Here is a 17,583-nt window from a genome sequence, read left to right as displayed (position 1 = left end):
TCATTAATTAATTTGAATGTTAAATTTACTGAACAGACACATAGTCTTAACGATCTTTTCACCCTTTGTAGGGTAATAAAGGACCTGGTAGGATTTGTTAACCCTAATCATTCCCCTGACTGTCAGCCAGGGAACTTCAGACTAATAATCATTTAGCCTCTTTGGATGTGTGAATTTTTTTTTCATCTGTAAAGCAGAAGATTGAGATGTATATTTTCTAAAAGGATTCTTGGAGTTCCTGTCATGATTCAGCGGTTAACGAACCTGACTAGCATCCATGAAGACTCAGGTTCGATCCCTGGCCTCGCTCAGTGGGTTAAGGATCCAGTGTCACCGTGAGCTGTGGTGTAGGTCATAGACGTGGCTCAGATCTGGCGTTGCTGTGGCTCTGGCATAGGCCAGCGGCTATAGCTCTGATTGGACCCCTAGCCTGGGAACCTCCATATGCCGTGGGTTCGGCCCAAAAAAGACCAAAAAAAAAAAAAAAAAAGTATTCTTTCCTTTAAGTGCTGCTAAGTGCCAGAGTCCCTATTTTATAGCATGTTTTACAGTATACAATTTTATATTTTATATGTTTATGTATTTAAAATAGGAAAATATATGTTTATATAGCTTAATGCCTTTCAGATTCTGTAATTGCCTTAATGTGTAATTAGGAGTCATATTGAATCTATAACGGGGGACTTTTGGAAGTTCCCCTGTGGTGCAGCAGGTTAAGGATCTGGTGTTGTCACTGCAGCAGCTTGGATCACTGCTGTGGCTCAGTTTCAATCCCTGGCCCAGGAACTTCCACCGGCCAAAAAGCAGGCGAAGGGGAGGGGGAGCATTTAAAGTGGTTTTTGGAAAATAGAGAAAGATATTTCTAAAATGTGCAAAATTATATATGCTGTCAGTTTTGTTAAGGGATGAGTTATGTGATGTTTAATCATCGATTCTTAGGTCACCACCAGCAGCACTGATGTCTCTTCTTAGTACTCAAGAAGACTTACTAGAAAATGTCTTGGGGTGTATTCCTGTTGGACAGATAGTTACTATTAAGCCTCTGAGTGAAGACTTCTGCTATGTTCTGGGATACCTCCTCACTTGGAAATTAATACTTACTTTCTTCAAAGCTGCTTCGTCTCAGGTAAATGAATATGAGACAGTGTTTGACCGTTCTGTCCTGTATGTGTTTCTGTTATTGTCCTAAACCTCTTCCTTCCCCTCCTTTTGGAAAGAAAGGGAGAACTGCCTCACATTTTAATCTAATTGTATCTGGATAATTTAAGACATTCTCCTAAGTTTATTTCTGTCTCTGCTTCCTTACCCTTCCAGTTTTTTACACACACACACACACACACACACACACTTTTTGCAAAGTAATTTAACCTCTCTAATGTGCTTGGATCTATTTTTATTCTAACTGAATGTAGCCACCAAGTCCTTTTATTGTAGTAAACCAGATTTCTATGATTTAATTTTGTGTTCCCATAGTAATAGTTTCCAGAGAATTGGATCTTGCTATTTTTTGTTTAACCCCTTTGGTCAGCTTCTGACTCTTGTGGAGATGTCAGTTAATTCATTATTGGAAATTTACCTTACTTGAAGATCAGCGTTTAGAAAAAGATCTATGAGATGTTAACATGTAGTTCAGACTGTTACTGCTAAATAATGAAAATACCCCATAGTAATTATTTTGCTCAAATTATTTTGGCAGCCACTAGATGTCTCTGTTGTCTCATGTTTAAAAGAAAGACGTCATCGTCCAGGAAGGAAGCTGGAAAAATCTACTCTATTTTAAAAAATTCTTTTAGACATATCCTCACTTTAAAAAGTTTCAAACATTGATTGAATCAGTTTATTTATTTATTTATTTTTATTTATTTATTTTTTTGCTTTTTAGGGCCACACCCATGGCATATGGAGATTCCCAGACTAGGGTCGAATTGGAGCTACAGCTGCTGGCCTATGCCACAGCCACAGCAATGTGGGATCTGAGCCAGGTCTGTGACCTACGCCACAGCTCACGGCAATGCCAGATCCTTAGCCCACTGAGCAAGACCAGGGATTGAACCCTCAACCTCATGATTCCTAGTTGGATTTGATAACTCTGATTGAATCAGTTTATTAAGTAGGTGGCTTCTTTGACAGGTTAATACAAAAAGACTTAATTGATTTGTTTTTAAAGTGGGACCGAATGTGATGACGCTCATTTCCAATGCGATTTTTCAGAATCTTTAAGTTATAATTTATGTTGTTCCTAATTACCCATACCTTGGTATAAATAGATAAACATATGCATTTTTGCATTTGTTTATCTAAGGGGGAAGTCAAATCACAGGCAATACTGAACTAGATGTTAAAAAATTATTTTACTTCTTTTCAAGCCTACCTCTTATGTTTGTGATTTCAGGTAGTTTTAATTTGCTGGTGGTATATTTCAGGAGTTCCTTGTTGAATTTTTATGTTCATTTCTTAAAATATTGTTGATCTTTTAAAAGCTGCAGCAAATGGAGATTTTTATGTTCAAGAATGTTCTTATCTTTTATTCAGAAATTAGGAACATGACCACACAACAGAAGAATTTATTGAGCCTTGAACATATAAACGAAGTAACCCAGTAAATAATACTAATTAGAGTAATCCTAAAACAAACTGAGAATTTTCAAAAAATCTTTGGTCCTTAATCTGAGTCCTTTTTGACTTTCTTAAAAAAAAAAAAAAAAAGCTAGTAAATCAGATTAAATTGGAAACAAAACTCTCTGTTTTATAGTTTTACTGAGGTATATTTCACATATCAATTTTACTTATTTAATGTGTACAGTTTGGTGCTTCTAGTATATTCACAGAATTGTACAACTATTACCACTAATTTTAGAACTAACTTTTTAACACCCCCACCCAAAAAAAGCCCTTACCCATTATAGTCACTTCCCATTTCCTCTCCGACCTCCCATCCGCTGACAACCACTTTTCTATTTTCTGTCTCAGTGGATTTGCCAGTGGTGGACCTTTCACATACATGGCCTTTTGTGTCTGGTTTATTTCATGTAGCATAATGTTTTCAAGACTCAGTCATAGTGGAGCCTATATCAGTATGGCATTCCTCTTCTAATGTCTGAGTAATAATCCGTTGTATGACTACCACAGTTTGTTTATCCATTCATCCGGTGGACAGTTACGTTGTTTCTAGTGTTTGCCTATTGTGCAGGAAGCCGTTGTGAACATTGGTGCATACATTTTTGTGTGGACATATATTTTCATTTATCTTGTATTGGATACCTAAGAGTGGGACTACTGGGCAATAGACATGTGTTTTTATTTATTTATTTATTTATTTTTGTCCTTTTTTGCTATTTCTTGGGCCGCTTCTGCGGCATATGGAAGTTCCCAGGCTAGGGGTTGAATCGGAGCTGTAGCTGCCGGCCTACATCAGAGCCACAGCAACGTGGGGTCCGAGCCTCGTCTGCAACCTACACCACAGCTCACGGCAATGCCGGATCGTTAACCCACTGAGCAAGGGCAGGGACCAAACCCGCAACCTCATGGTTCCTGGTCAGATTTGTTAACCACTGCGCCACGACAGGAACTCCGACATGTGTTTTTAAAAGCCTATTGATATATGTGATCATTTTTTAAAAAAATTCATTTTCCTTCCAACTTTTTATTTTGAAAAATACTCATATTTACAGAGAAGATGAACAACAGATATCATGATGCTTTACTTAAAGTATTTAAACATATATCTTCTAAAAAAAAGGGCATGTTTCAACATAAATGTAATTATTACACTCAAATTTAATTTTGGTGTGATAATATTATCTACTTGGTATTTAAATATTATCTACTTTGTATTTAAATTTTCCCGGTTGTCCCAGTAATGTCCTTTATAAGTTATTTTTCCTTCTCTATTGAGGATTCAGTCAAGAATCATGTTTACATTTGTCTGTCATATTTCTTTTTTTTTGTCTTTTTAGGGCTGCACCCCTGGCATTTGGAGGTTCCCAGTCTAGGGGTCTAATCGATGCTGTAGCTACCAGTCTGCACCGCAGTCACAGCAGTGTGGCACCCGAGCTGTGTCTATGACCTATACACCACGGCTCACGGCAATGCTGGATCCTTAACCCATTGAGTGAGGCCAGGGAGTGAACCTGCATCCTCTTGGATACTAGTCAGATTCATTTCCGCTGAGCCGTGAGGGGAACTCCTCTCTGTCATATTTCTTTAATGTATAATTCCTCTACTTTCTTGTCATTCACCATGTCTGTTATTTTGTAGACTGTTTTATAATCTGGATTTGGCTGATAGTTTCCTCATGATTAGATTCTGGTTACTTTTCAGTAAGAGTATTTGCTGCACAGTGGTGATGTGTTTTCAGTGTATCACTTCAGGAGCACAGAATGTCATGTATCCTTCTGTTGGAGAGGTTAGTTTTTGTTACTTGGTAAAGGTAGTGCTAGACTTCTCCATTGTAAAGGTTCTTTGATCAGTTTTTAAAGAATCAGTTCCAAATCCTATGGCTTGATCTTAGTGTTTTAGCATTGATTGTGTTCAGAAAATGGTGTCTTTGTACTACGGAGGTACATGTGATATAGTGAAAGAAATAATTTTAAAACAGGTACAAATACCAAGGAGCTGCAAAGTAAATGTGAACAAATGAAAACTTAATATTTTTTAATTTTTATTTTTACTCTTTGTCTTTATTTATTTATTGTCTTTTTTGTCTTTTTAGGGCCACAGCCACAGCATGTGGAGGTTCCCAGGCTAGGGGTTCAATCAGAGCTACAGCTGCCGGCCACAGCCACAGCAATGCCGCATCTGCGGCCTGCACCATGGCTCACGGCAACGCCGGATCCTTAACCCACTGAGCGAGGCCAGGGATTGAACCCGAAACCTCATGGTTCCTAGTCGGGTGCGTTTCCACCGCGCCACAACAGGAATTCCTATGCTTTGTCTTTATAACTCGAGATCTGAGCCATGTCTGTGACCTGCACCAAAGCTTGTGAAAAAGCCGGATCCTTAACCCGCTGAGCAAGGTCTGGAATTGAACCTGCATCCTCATGGATGCTAGTCAGACTCTTAACCTGCTAGGCTACAATGGGAATGCCTGAAAATTATTATTGTTGAGGAATGATCTTAAAGTACATGCCTCATACAGATAACTATGGTGCACCCAGTGGTGCTAGATTTTCCTATTTTAAAAAAATAAACCAGGAGTTCCCATTGTGGCTCAGTGAAAACGAACCTGACTAGCATCCATGAGGACACAGGTTTGATCCCTGGCCTCGCTCAGTGGGTTAAGGATCCGGCGTTGCCGTGAGCTGTACTGTAGGTCACAGATGCAGCTCTGATCCTGTGTTGCTGTAGTTGTGGTGTAGGCCAGTGGCTATAGTTCCAATTGGACCCCTAGCCTGGGAACCTCCATATGCCATGGGTGCAGATGTAAAAAGGAAAAAGACAAAAAAAAAAAAAACAAAAAAAAACCAAACAAACCAGAAATCCATATTTTTTTATTTTTATTTTCCCACTGTACAGCAAGGGGGTCAGGTTATCCTTACATGTATACATTACAATTACATTTTTCCCCCACCCTTTGTTCTGTTGCAACATGAGTATCTAGACAAAGTTCTCAATGCTATTCAGCAGGATCTCCTTGTAAATCTATTCTAAGTTGTGTCTGGTAAGCCCAAGCTCCCAATCCCTCCCACTCCCTCCCCTTCCCATCAGGCAGCCACAAGTCTCTTCTCCAAGTCCATAATTTTCTTTTCTGAGGAGATGTTCATTTGTGCTGGATATTAGATTCCAGTTATAAGTGATATCATATGGTATTTGTCTTTGCCTTTCTGGCTCATTTCACTCAGTATGAGATTCTCTAGTTCTATCCATGTTGCTGCAAATGGCATTATGTCATTCTTTTTTATGACTGAGTAGTATTCCATTGTGTATATATACCACATCTTCCGAATCCAATCATCTGTCAATGGACATTTGGGTTGTTTCCATGTCCTGGCTATTGTGAATAGTGCTGCAATGAACATGCGGGTGCATGTGCCTCTTTTAAGTAGAGTTTTGTCCGGATAGATGCCTAAGAGTGGGATTGTGGGGTCATATGGAAGTTCTATGTATAGATTTCTAAGGTATCTCCAAACTGTTCTCCATAGTGGCTGTACCAGTTTACATTCCCACCAACAGTGCAGGAGGATTCCCTTTTCTCCACAGCCCCTCCAGCACTTGTTATTTGTGGGAAATCCATATTTTTATGTGAAGTTTCCTGATTCATAGAATAACTGAGAAGACCCCAGGATGTTTTGGACTACTAGTTTGTGCTGTCATAAATGGATGCTGGAATGATATAGAGTGAGTTCAGCCATAAAAATAGGATTACTTTTAAGATGAATTTTGAAAGATTAGGGATTATGGTGTGGAAGGAATGTGTGGAAACATGGGAGGAGAGTAAATAAATTGTCTGGGGGGGAGATGACAAGTAGATTTTTCGAATCAGAGACTCCAGGTTGGGGAGAGCTTATCAACAGGGAGACAGAGAAAGACGCTGGAGGCATTATGTCTAATAATCAGGGGTTAGGGAAAACTTCTGTCCTTTATAAGGAGGAGGAGCAGTGCCATTAGGTGACACACCTGGAAACTAAGACTGTGGCATATATTTTGTAGGACTCGTCCATGTGATTCTCAGTGTTTAAACGAATGCATTTTTTGCAATGAGCTCTTATGCAATCTGTTATACTTTTGATTTGTTCGTATTTACCAATTGTCTTGGTTTAATTGGGCTTACTAACAAGAATCCTTTACTCTCCACCAGCTTCGAGCTCTGTATTCAATGTACCTTCGAAAAACAAAAAGTTTGAATAAACTGCTCTATCACCTGTTCAGGCTTATGCCCGAAAACCCAACGTTTTCAGAGACAGCTATTGAGCTCTCCAATAAGGACCCTAAAACATTCTTTACAGAAGAGCTCCAGTTGAGTATTAGAGGTCAGTATTATGTGTGTTTGTGTTCTTTCTTAGAGACTAGGTTCAGAAGGTTGTATTATGCTTTACCCTGAGGGTGTGGAGAATAATGCTGAACATGGATCCTAGCTTCGAGAATGGTGACGTGTAAGGTGTAAGCTTTTCCGTATTTCTCTAAATAGGATGTACAATTAGATCATGTCAATAAAGCTGTTAAGAAGTTAATTCATTTTTGAAGCTTAGTTGGTTGCGACTGTTATCTCTTTTAAAAAATTGTTATATAATAATGTTTCGTAGGCCTGCAAATAAGTAGTCTTCAATTGGAGAAACAAAGATGAGTCAAATGTATTTTTTTCTTTACTCTGGGAGCTCACATTTTAGCTGAAGGGATAAATATGCATGTATCTAGCTGTATTACAGCATTCTACGTGATTTCCTGAGAACAGGAATTTTTAAAATGTCTTGGAAATCTGAGGATGGGACTTGGTCCTGTGCATACTGAGGTGGGATTTTGGGACTTTTGTATACCACATCAGTGAGCTCTAGGAAGAGTAAAGGAGGCCAAACTCTCATAATTTATAAGAAAAAGGAATTTTCCTCCTTTTTAAAGTTTGTTTGTTTCATTTGTTTGTGATCTTTCATGTGAAGTATAGAGTGCTCTTTCGAGGCAGATTTTTCAGTGTTATCCAGGACCTTCACTCTTGGCCATTCTAACTGTTGATTTTGAATGTGCGAGAGAAAGCTAAATGCTCTGTAGAGTTCTGGCTTCTTTGGTATGTTTGTTTTATGAGTTCTAGCACTCGTGTTATTAAAGATGATTTTCTAAGGAAAATACTAATATAAGTCTGTTTTTCTCTCTAAGAAATGTGTGTTACTAACTAAGAATTTGTTTTTTCCTCAGATACCTCAACTCTTCCCTACCATATCCCACACTTGGCTTGTTCAGTCTATCATATGACACTGAAAGACTTGCCTGCCATGGTTAGGCTATGGTGGAATAGTAGTGAGAAACGTGTTTTCAATATTGTAGATAGATTTACGAGCAAGTATGTTAGCAATGTTCTTTCTTTTCAAGAAATATCTTCTGTGCAAACAAGTACACAGCTATTTAATGGCATGACGGTTAGTATTGTCTTGAATTTTTTTTAGAAAAGTTGTTTCAATATTGGTTATGTCTGTCTGGTTTAGTGGGAATCATCACAGTTGTAGCTCCTGGTTCAGAATGTACAGAAATTATTCATTTTATTTTCTGATTCTTTATATCAAATATCAAATTAATGCATAGATTGAAATAATGTTATAATTTCATTTATCCCTACCAAATAGGTTTTGGACATTCATTAGTTAATTCAAAATATATATTGGAATACCTACAGATGCCAGGCTCTGTGTGCCACTCACCTGCAAAATGAACAAGTTGGAAGGGTCAGGTTCCTGTCCTATAGTAATATAGGATCTAATAAAGGGAAAAGAACAATACTAATAATGTGTTTTGCATTGGAAACTGGAAGCTTCCATTGAGAGGAAGATTCATCTGCAGTCAGAGTGGGAAAAGTTCCTCTGGCTGAGGGCATTTAGTGAGACTTTATGGAGGAAGTTACTTTGAGGGAGGTAGGATTTTGTTATGGGAAAAATGAGGGGAAAGGCATGTACGCATAGAGGCATAGAGAAAATAGCATGGCAGTAGCAAATAACTTGAAGATGAGAATGTAATGTTTGTGATTTCCTAAGAAATGAAGGATAGTGCAGTGTTCATTTAAGTAGGATTCATGGAGAGAACAAACTTCTTCTATGATGGATTAGGGCCACACTGGCAAAGGCCTCAAGTAACAATCTAAAATATTTGGTCCTCAGTTCGGCACTGACAGTTTTCTTTTGAGGCAGTGATGCTGTCAGTTATAATCTGTGAAACTGCTCTGACTGAAACCCATAACCTGGGCTGTTGGCATGGAGCTTGAGTTCAGATGAGTCATTAGGGAGGCTCTTGGTCTCCTGCACATTTTGAAGGGGGCCTGGGGGAGGTAGTATCCGTGAGACTCGTCCTTAAAGATGGGCGGGGGATGTGAGAGATTTTTTAGTGATATATCCAAACTTGAAACTAAATTAATATCTGGGGTAAGATAGAGGGGAAATTTAAGTTGGTGCTGTGCTTTTCAGCCTGGAAATAGAATAGGAAAGGCAGAAGAATAAATTTGTAAAGGACGATAATTTGTGTTTTATGTTGAGTTTGCAATGCTAGTAAGAAAATCAAGATCAGATATAAGTGTTTTGGCAGTTGATGGTTGGCTCTAAAGTTCAGGAGAATTCTGTGGTAGAGAAAGGTTTGGAAGACATCTGAATAGAAGTGGTATTTGATATGCTGGTTTTGGAAGAGAAGGAATAATTAATAATAATCCATTCTGTTCTTGATCTATGCAAAAACTATGATGTGACAAGCCTAATATAATAAACATACTATTTTCTGAGCACTACATTTGTTTTGAAACATCTTTGCATGTTATAACATCACTATAAAATATGACAGGCATTTGAACCTCTCTATTAAATATCTTACGTCAGCTAATTAAACATGTTTACCTGTGCTGTGTTGGAGAACTAGCTGCTAGTTGTCAACCAGTCAGGATGTTTTTTGAATGATAGGAAAGAAAGAAATTTAGCAAAAAAAAAAAAAAAAAATCACCTTTCATTTGTGGCAGGTTAAAGCTCGAGCTACTACTCGGGAAGTCATGGCCACTTATACTATTGAGGACATAGTTATTGAACTTATAATACAGCTGCCTTCGAATTACCCATTGGGTTCAATAACAGTAGAAAGTGGGAAAAGAGTTGGCGTGGCTGTTCAGCAGTGGCGGAACTGGATGCTACAGCTAAGCACTTACCTCACCCACCAGGTAGGCGTCTACATACACACTTGGCTTCCCAAACTAGAGAGATAGTGCCAATTTCCTATTTGAAAGGGCAGTAAAACTTAAACTATATCTCTTCTGCTTAAATAGAAATGGGGAGTTCCCGTCGTGGTGCAGTGGTTAACGAATCCGACTAGGAACCATGAGGTTGCGGGTTCCATCCCTGTCCTTGCTCAGTGGGTTAACGATCCAGCGTTGCCGTGAGCTGTGGTGTAGGTCGCAGACGCGGCTCGGATCCCGCGTTGCTGTGGCTCTGGCGTAGGCCAGTGGCTACAGCTCCGATTGGACCCCTAGCCTGGGAACCTCCATATGCCGCGAAAGCGGCCCAAGAAAATAGCAAAAAGACAAAAAAAAAAAAAAAAAGAAATGGATGTGATATTTTATTTGCCTAAATGACATGAGCCTGCCATGCTGTATTAATTTTTAAGGCTCTCCAAACTTTTTTTCTGGTGCCTGAGAAGAATCGACTTTACCTCATTAATACTGTAGATGATGTCAGACAACACTAAAAAGTTTTTGAGAGAGAATCTTTTTGTAAGATATAGATCAGCTCTCCTGTGGTTAGAGAAATCCCAGTACTTGCAAATACCCGTGCCCTTTAAACAAATGATAAGTCTTCTTTAGTTTTGTTTGCACATTGTGCTGGATCTCAGGCATTCTACAGTGAAGAAAAATTATTTTAAAACAAGTATATTCACCAGTATTGTAGAGCTGGAACAAATCAGCATTTGAGAAGGTGAGAGAATTAATTTCATCATTTTTAGTTAAAAATTGGGAGAACCTATCCAAATGACTTCATTAGCTCCAATGTTTCGTCAGACAACATGCTGAGACTGTAAAACTTGAAAACTGAGGCGGAAGCCTTTCTTTCAAGCCTGCCTTTAATTTGGAAAAAATTATATCTGGTTCCTAATACTTCGGAAGTAAAAACCAATAGGCATAAAACCCAGAATTGTGAACATAGCCAAGCAGATTCTCTTTCTCTCCAAATTATAATTCAGCTTTAAAATTTGTGAGATATGGGAGTTCCCGTCATGGCATAGTGGAAACAAATCTGACAGGAACCATGAGGTTGCAGGCTCGATCCCTGGCCTCTCTCAGTGGGTTGAGGATCCGGTGTTGCAGTGAGTTGTGGTGTAGGCAGCAGATGCGGCCCGGATCTGGTGTTGCTGTGGCTCTGGTGTGGGCTGGCAGCAGCAGCTCTGATTAGACCCCTAGCCTGGGAACCTCCATATGCCGCGGGAGCGGCCCAAGAAATGGCAAAAAGACCAAAAACAAAACAAAACAAAACAAAAGCAGTAAGAGGAGTTTCCATGGTGGCTCAAACCCGATTAAAATCCATGAGGTCGCTGGTGAGGCCCTAAAAGGACAACAGACAGAAAAAAAAAAAAAAATTGTGAAATTGAATAAAAATGACATTGGTGGCTTTCAGTGTATATTGACTTTATTTTTTTCTTATTAACAGAATGGAAGTATTATGGAAGGCTTAGCATTGTGGAAAAATAATGTAGACAAACGTTTTGAGGGTGTTGAAGATTGCATGATCTGTTTCTCGGTCATTCACGGCTTCAACTATTCTCTTCCCAAAAAAGCCTGTAGGACATGCAAGAAAAAGTTCCATTCAGCCTGCTTGGTAAGTCTAAAGAGAAATTAACTTATTTGTATTCTTATGTGTATCATATATATATATATATATATATATATATATATGATATCTAACCTGGGAACACAATGGATGTTAAACTCCTCATTGTAGTTAATGGGAAACATTAAAAATGGTCATTTACTGAAGTGGCATCAAAGCACTTTAATACGTGGATGTTTCTAAAGTAGCTCTTAGCACTCAAGAAATAGATAGATGGTCCTGTAAAATCTACACTGTAGAGGAAACTGAAAAAAATGGAACTGGTAGCCACTTGGCATCAGAGCTTTTTGCTCTTTTTAAACATCATATTGAGAAGAAGTCAGTATGTGTTCGGTTCCTTCAGAAGGGAGTCTTCCTTACGTACCCTCATGGTTGGTGCATGAGCCTAGGCGGAAGGCGTCACACTGTGGCCTTTGGAAGGAATGCTGAGTTGTGCTGATTTTGGAGATTAATGGAGGGAGCAAACATTTCAGTAGTCACCCTTTTTTACTTTATCATTTTAAAGTTGCTCGAGATGTATATGCAAAATGACAATTTTAGAAGTTCTTTTAACATTGAAATAAACTTTTCTTTTTCAGTACAAATGGTTCACGTCTAGCAACAAATCCACTTGTCCACTCTGTCGTGAGACCTTTTTCTGAGGTTTGTTTGTTTTTGTTTTTGTTTTTTCACATTGGAAATGATCCTGAAGTAAATCAGGCAAAGACAGTGGATTTGGATTCATCTTCAAGCGTTGATTTGAGGAGGCGAGTGAGCATTACTTTCGAATAAGACCTTATCTGGAAAATTATTTTGATTAATGTAATGATCCTAAAATCAGGTTTACTTACCTTTAGATTGCTTTGTAAATGTTTGGAAACGTTTTCTTTTACATAAGAATATTACATATTGGAGAGAAAATATTTATATTAATAGTTTAATCTCTTTGTATATTTAAAAATAAATATGGAAATTCCTAAATTACAGAATTGGAATTTGTGAACGCATTGTACAACTGTATTATACCGATAAACCCAGTTTGTTAATCTGTGTTCTAGAACAGTCCAAGTGAGGCAAATGAATTGAGAGAATTGATTTACACCTACAACAAATATTTTAAGACTTATTTGTTAGTTATGACACAAAATTAATTAGTATACTGATATTTGTAGATTATTTTAATGATAAAATGACATTAAGCTATTAATATAGCTTATCTTAAGCTATTTAAAGCATGCTCTGAAATCCTATATATAAAAGTATAAACTGAACTTTAAGGTGCCTCCATTTATCAAGGGTTATGAAATTCAGAAAATTAAATTCATGACACTGACCTTTTACTGTAAGAGAATTTCCTTGTGAATTGCAGACTTGTCAGTGAATTTATTACTCAGTTGGGATGAGTCTCCAGGGGGTAAGAATTTGAGAGAAATAGGAATTAGATTATTTTAGTCATGAAGCAGAGTAGTAATTTCTCTGTCAGGAGCAAAGAAATAAATGAGTTATTTCTGAAACTTAAGGGTGTTGGAAAAACAAAGGATGTGCAAATGTTGTAGGAGGCTTTCAATTTTGTAAGCAAATTTTGCTCTTCTTACTGGTCAGAGTTACGCTAAATTAGAGATTTGGGGGAGCTAATTTTTTTCTAGCCTTCAGAAATGCAAGTTAAGAATTTTGATACTAAGTAAAATTCAGTACAACATGCTGAAATGGCATTAAGTGAAAAACTGCCTTTTGTCACAGCGCTATTGCCCTTAAAAATTGTGCCCAAAGAATGAAAGTGTGGAAGTTTGGAACTTGGAATGATTTTATTGCAGTCTTCCATTACATGGAAAATATTAGCATATCTAAGAGCAAGGTTACTTGAAGGATCAGCTAATCATCTCTGTTGGAAATGTTTGATTGGCCAAGAGCAACTCATGTTAAATAAAAGTACTGCTTACCATCAACTGGGTAAAATGGTATTATTGAAATAGTATGAATGTGGTCAGAGTATTGTAGTGGAGAGTGAAGTATTATGTGTGGGTTAAAGATATATTTGTAGATGCAGTGTCCTGCCCAGTTTTGTCTGTCTCCTAAATTTCCCTCTGTAGTGTTTATTATCTTACAGCCTTGAGGCTCAAGGAGTCAGGAAGTGAAGGGCAGATAGTAAAATTCTACTACCTCTTCTTAACCCCTTTCTTAAAACATTGTCTGACTTTCTATGTCTCTCTGACATAGTAAACCCAAAGGATTGTGTTACTCCTCTGTGAAAATTACACACTTTTCCTTTAAAAATGGTTTTACAGGAGTTCCTCCGTGGCTCAGCAGGTTAAAGGACCCAGCTTTGTCACTGCTGGGGCACAGGTTCAGTCCTTGGCCCAGGAACTTCCACATGCCCCGGGTGCGCTCCAAGAAAAAAAAAAGTGTTTTATAATAAGACTTTATTTATAACTTTTCCAATATTGGTACAGCTAGGCTTCTGACCCAACCCCAAGTAGAAAAGAAAAGGAAATAATGGAGCATTATTTTTCCACGTTATTATTTAGGGCATCAGGTTCTTGGTGTGAAACACTATAATTAAGTGGGATACCTTACTCTTCATACCTAGGACTCTTAGCACATTTCTTTGAGATTTGTAAATATAAATGTAAAGCTCATTATTGTTTATATGCTAAAAAAAAAAAACTTTCCAAAATAAGACTGAAGTTCAGAATACCACATTAAAGTTTATTTATATAGCCTTGACAACTTGAGAGCATCTCTTAAAATTCTAGCATAAGGACATCTTAAAATTGCATGAGGTTCAAAGCCCACAAGCAAAATTATTAATTTAAAACCGTAATGTAAATTGCAAATTTTAAAATTTATTTTTAACTCTTATTTATCATCTGCTGTAATGTATGTACATAAGTTTCTGTGGCTTAATTAATAGCAATTAATGTTATTACCTGACAGGTTTTTGTGGTGTGAATAATTAATGTTATTATTTGATTGTTATACCATATGTGCCCATTAAATTTTTTTAATTGCGAAATACTTCAAATATACATAATAATACTATAAATGCCCTTGTACTCTTCATAAACTATTTTGCCATATTTGCTTCTGATTTTTAAAGAAATAAAATGTTACTCTTTTGTACTCCTCCCTGATGCCATTTCCTCCTTCCCTCCTTAGAGCTAATCCACTATTCTGAAGGTTGGTGTGATTCCTTCCTATTTAAGATTTTATATTTCACCACATGTTTGTATCCGTAAATAATATATAGCAGTTTTTTCAAAGTTTATATTTACGATATCCTATTGCAAGTGTTCTTTCGTAACTTCCCTTTTCACCCAGCGTAACTGCTGTTCAGAATCATAAGTTTGCTTGCCATTTCGCTCACCAGTGGTCATTTCAGTTCTTCTTTTTTGCCATTTTGAACAGTGCTGCAAGTGTACATTCTTAATAATGTGTTCTCATGTAAATGTGCTAGATATTCCAGCCAGATGCCCCCAAATGGAATTTCAGGTAGTAGATACTCTGTGATTTCAGATATTGTCAAATTGCCATCCAAAGTGGTGTGCAAGTTTGCACTCCCAATGGCAGTGTAAGAAAATTCTGGTTTTCTTACATCATCACCAAAACTCTTGGTCTTATCAGACTTTTATTTTTTTATTTTTTAAAATACATATTCCTACTTTATCTTTTTGCTCTATAATATTTTCCCAGACATTTCTCTCTTTTTTTTAATTACTCAGTGAATTTCATTACTTTTATGGTAGTACAATGAAGTCTTATCAGACTTTTAAAAAAGTTTTCCTGGAGTTTCTGTTGTGGCACAGCGGAAATGAATCCAACTGGTATCCATGAGGATGCAGGTTCAATTCTGGCCTTGCTCAGTGAGTTAAGCATCTGGCGTTGCCATGAGTTGTGGTGTAGGTGACAGAGGCGGCTTAGATCCCTTGTTGCTGTGGCTGCAGCATAGGCAGGCAGCTGTAGCTCCATTAGACCCCTAGCCTGGGAACTTTCATATCCCCCAAGTGAGACCCTAAAGAGCTTAAAAAAAGAAAAAAAAAAAAAGTTTTCCTTTCAGAGCTGTGAGATGGTAGCTCTTTTTATATCTAATTTGTAGTTTGCTGGATACCAGGATATTTATTGGTTGTTTGTGTGTATGTGAATATGTTCTCTATATGCCTGTTTTTGCCACAGGTTGCATATATTCTTGTTGATCCTAATGCTTTGTCTCTTACAGGGCTTTTTCTAGTATGTGACTTGGCTTTAACATGGTCTGTGGCTGTCCCTAATTCTACAGACTTTGTCAGTTATTTTTAGTCACATTTATCATTCTTTTCCTTTATGATTGAGTTTTTTCTGTGTTAGGTTTAAAAACTTGTTCCTTCCCTGAGAAAATTTAAAAATCTTCTGTTATATTTTGTTCTAAGAGTTATGAATTTCAAAATATACCTAATTCACTTGAAACTAAATTTTGTGGCTATTGTAAGGTCGAATTCTATAGCATATTGATAGCCATTTCTCAGACTATCATTTATTAACTAGTCTGCCATCACCCATTGACTTTGTAGGGCCTCCTCTCTTAGACTGCCAAATCTCCTTGTGTGTGTGTTGGTTTCTGCCCTCTGTAATCCATTCCATTGGTCTATTTATCTGTGTTAACTCTCACAAATTTTTCTTTAAAAATCAGCTTTATATTTAATCTTGAAGAGTAGACAGGTAGTTTTCTACTCTTGCTCTTTTTCAAGACTTTTCTGGGGTAGTCACATCCTCTGCTATCCAAGAATTTCTTTTCCCCTTATTTACTATCATGGCCAATTTGTCATTAACTGTACGAGATGTCGAATGGGAAAATTAGGCAAGTGTCCATCCTAGGTTTTATCTAGTGTGACCAGGAGGCTCGGTCCAGTTATTCTCTGTTTGTTTTGTTTTCAAAATTAGAGGCAAAAAAATTATATATTTATGATGGAATCTTTGAACCTCTCTATGGAATTTTTCTTCCCAGTTTTTAAAAGTTCCTTGCGGAGTTCCCGTCATGGCGCAGTGGTTAAGGAATCTGACTAGGAACCATGAGGTTGTGGGTTGGTCCCTGCCCTTGCTCAGTGGGTTAACGATCCTCCGGCGTTGCCGTGAGCTGTGGTGTAGGTTGCAGACGCAGCTCTGATCCTGCGTTGCTGGGGCTCTGGTGTAGGCTGGTGGCTACAGCTCCGATTGGACCCCTAGCCTGGGAACCTCCATATGCCGCGGGAGCGGCCCAAAGAAATAGCAAAAAGACAAAAAGACAAAAAAAAAAAAAAAAAAAAATTCCTTGCAAAAGACTTTGGGTTGATCAAATTGTTTAGCATGGGGTCAGCTGTTTCCAATAGCTTTAGTAATGTCTTTTTTTAAAATGTATATACTGTAATTTTTTTTTTTTTTTTTGGTCTTTTTTAGAGCTGTGCCCATAGCATATGAAGGTTCTCAGGCTAGGGGTCGAATCCAAGCTACAGATGCCAGCCTACACCACTGCCACAGCAACTGGGGATCTGAGCCACATCTGTGACTACATTAGAGTTCACAGCAACACCGGATCCTTAACCCACTGAGCGAGGCCAGGGATCAAACCCAAGTCCTCATGAATACTAGTCAGGTTCACTACCACTGAGCCACGACAGGAATTCCTATGACTTTTTTTTAAAGGATATCAGCTTCCTAGGGTAGCACCAAGGCATCATATCATTTATATGTATTTGTTATCCAGATTTTATAGGGGTATCTGAGGAGGTTAAGAAATCTCAGTTTTCATGGCATTCCATATTGATGTGCTGTTTCAAAAACGCCACAGTATATCGATTTAGTCTTTTATTTTTTTAGCAGTACGATATGTCCTATAGAAGATTGTAAGTTTGACCACTTGAGCCTATCTGGTTAGGTACTGGATACTTAAAAAATTCTGGTGTAGTTAGTGTATAGTCAGTTAGTGTTGTTCCTTTTCATTCTTTAAGATAAGGCCCGTTAACAAGCAATGAGTATAAGAGTTTAGTGTGCTGGAGTGTTGAAAATGTCTGTTCTGGGCATGGACTTTCTAAACTGCAGAACCATAATCACGGAAATATCTTTCATCAGCTAGAGTTAAGAGAGTTTCTGGATTTGAGAG

The 17,583-nt window shown here is 37.8% G+C and overlaps 1 protein-coding gene across 1 annotated transcript in view; it reads left to right on the top strand.

Moving 5' to 3' along the window:
• Positions 1-17,583, top strand: part of LTN1 (listerin E3 ubiquitin protein ligase 1) — a 98,737-nt gene that overhangs the window by 49,094 nt on the left and 32,060 nt on the right. The window contains exons 25-30 of the mRNA XM_084991873.1: positions 940-1,126; positions 6,797-6,968; positions 7,846-8,066; positions 9,641-9,835; positions 11,316-11,483; positions 12,074-12,137. Coding sequence (XP_084847999.1) covers positions 940-1,126; positions 6,797-6,968; positions 7,846-8,066; positions 9,641-9,835; positions 11,316-11,483; positions 12,074-12,136 — 1,006 coding nt within the window. The 3' untranslated portion in view covers position 12,137. The remainder of the gene's footprint in view (positions 1-939; positions 1,127-6,796; positions 6,969-7,845; positions 8,067-9,640; positions 9,836-11,315; positions 11,484-12,073; positions 12,138-17,583) is intronic.

This window comes from Sus scrofa, chromosome 13, assembly GCF_054392235.1.
Source record: "Sus scrofa isolate SSC_HxYL_T2T_F1_AM1 chromosome 13, Sscrofa_HxYL_maternal_Yorkshire_Landrace_v2.0, whole genome shotgun sequence".
Taxonomy (NCBI): domain Eukaryota; kingdom Metazoa; phylum Chordata; class Mammalia; order Artiodactyla; family Suidae; genus Sus; species Sus scrofa.
This window is presented reverse-complemented; position numbering and strand designations above follow the sequence as displayed.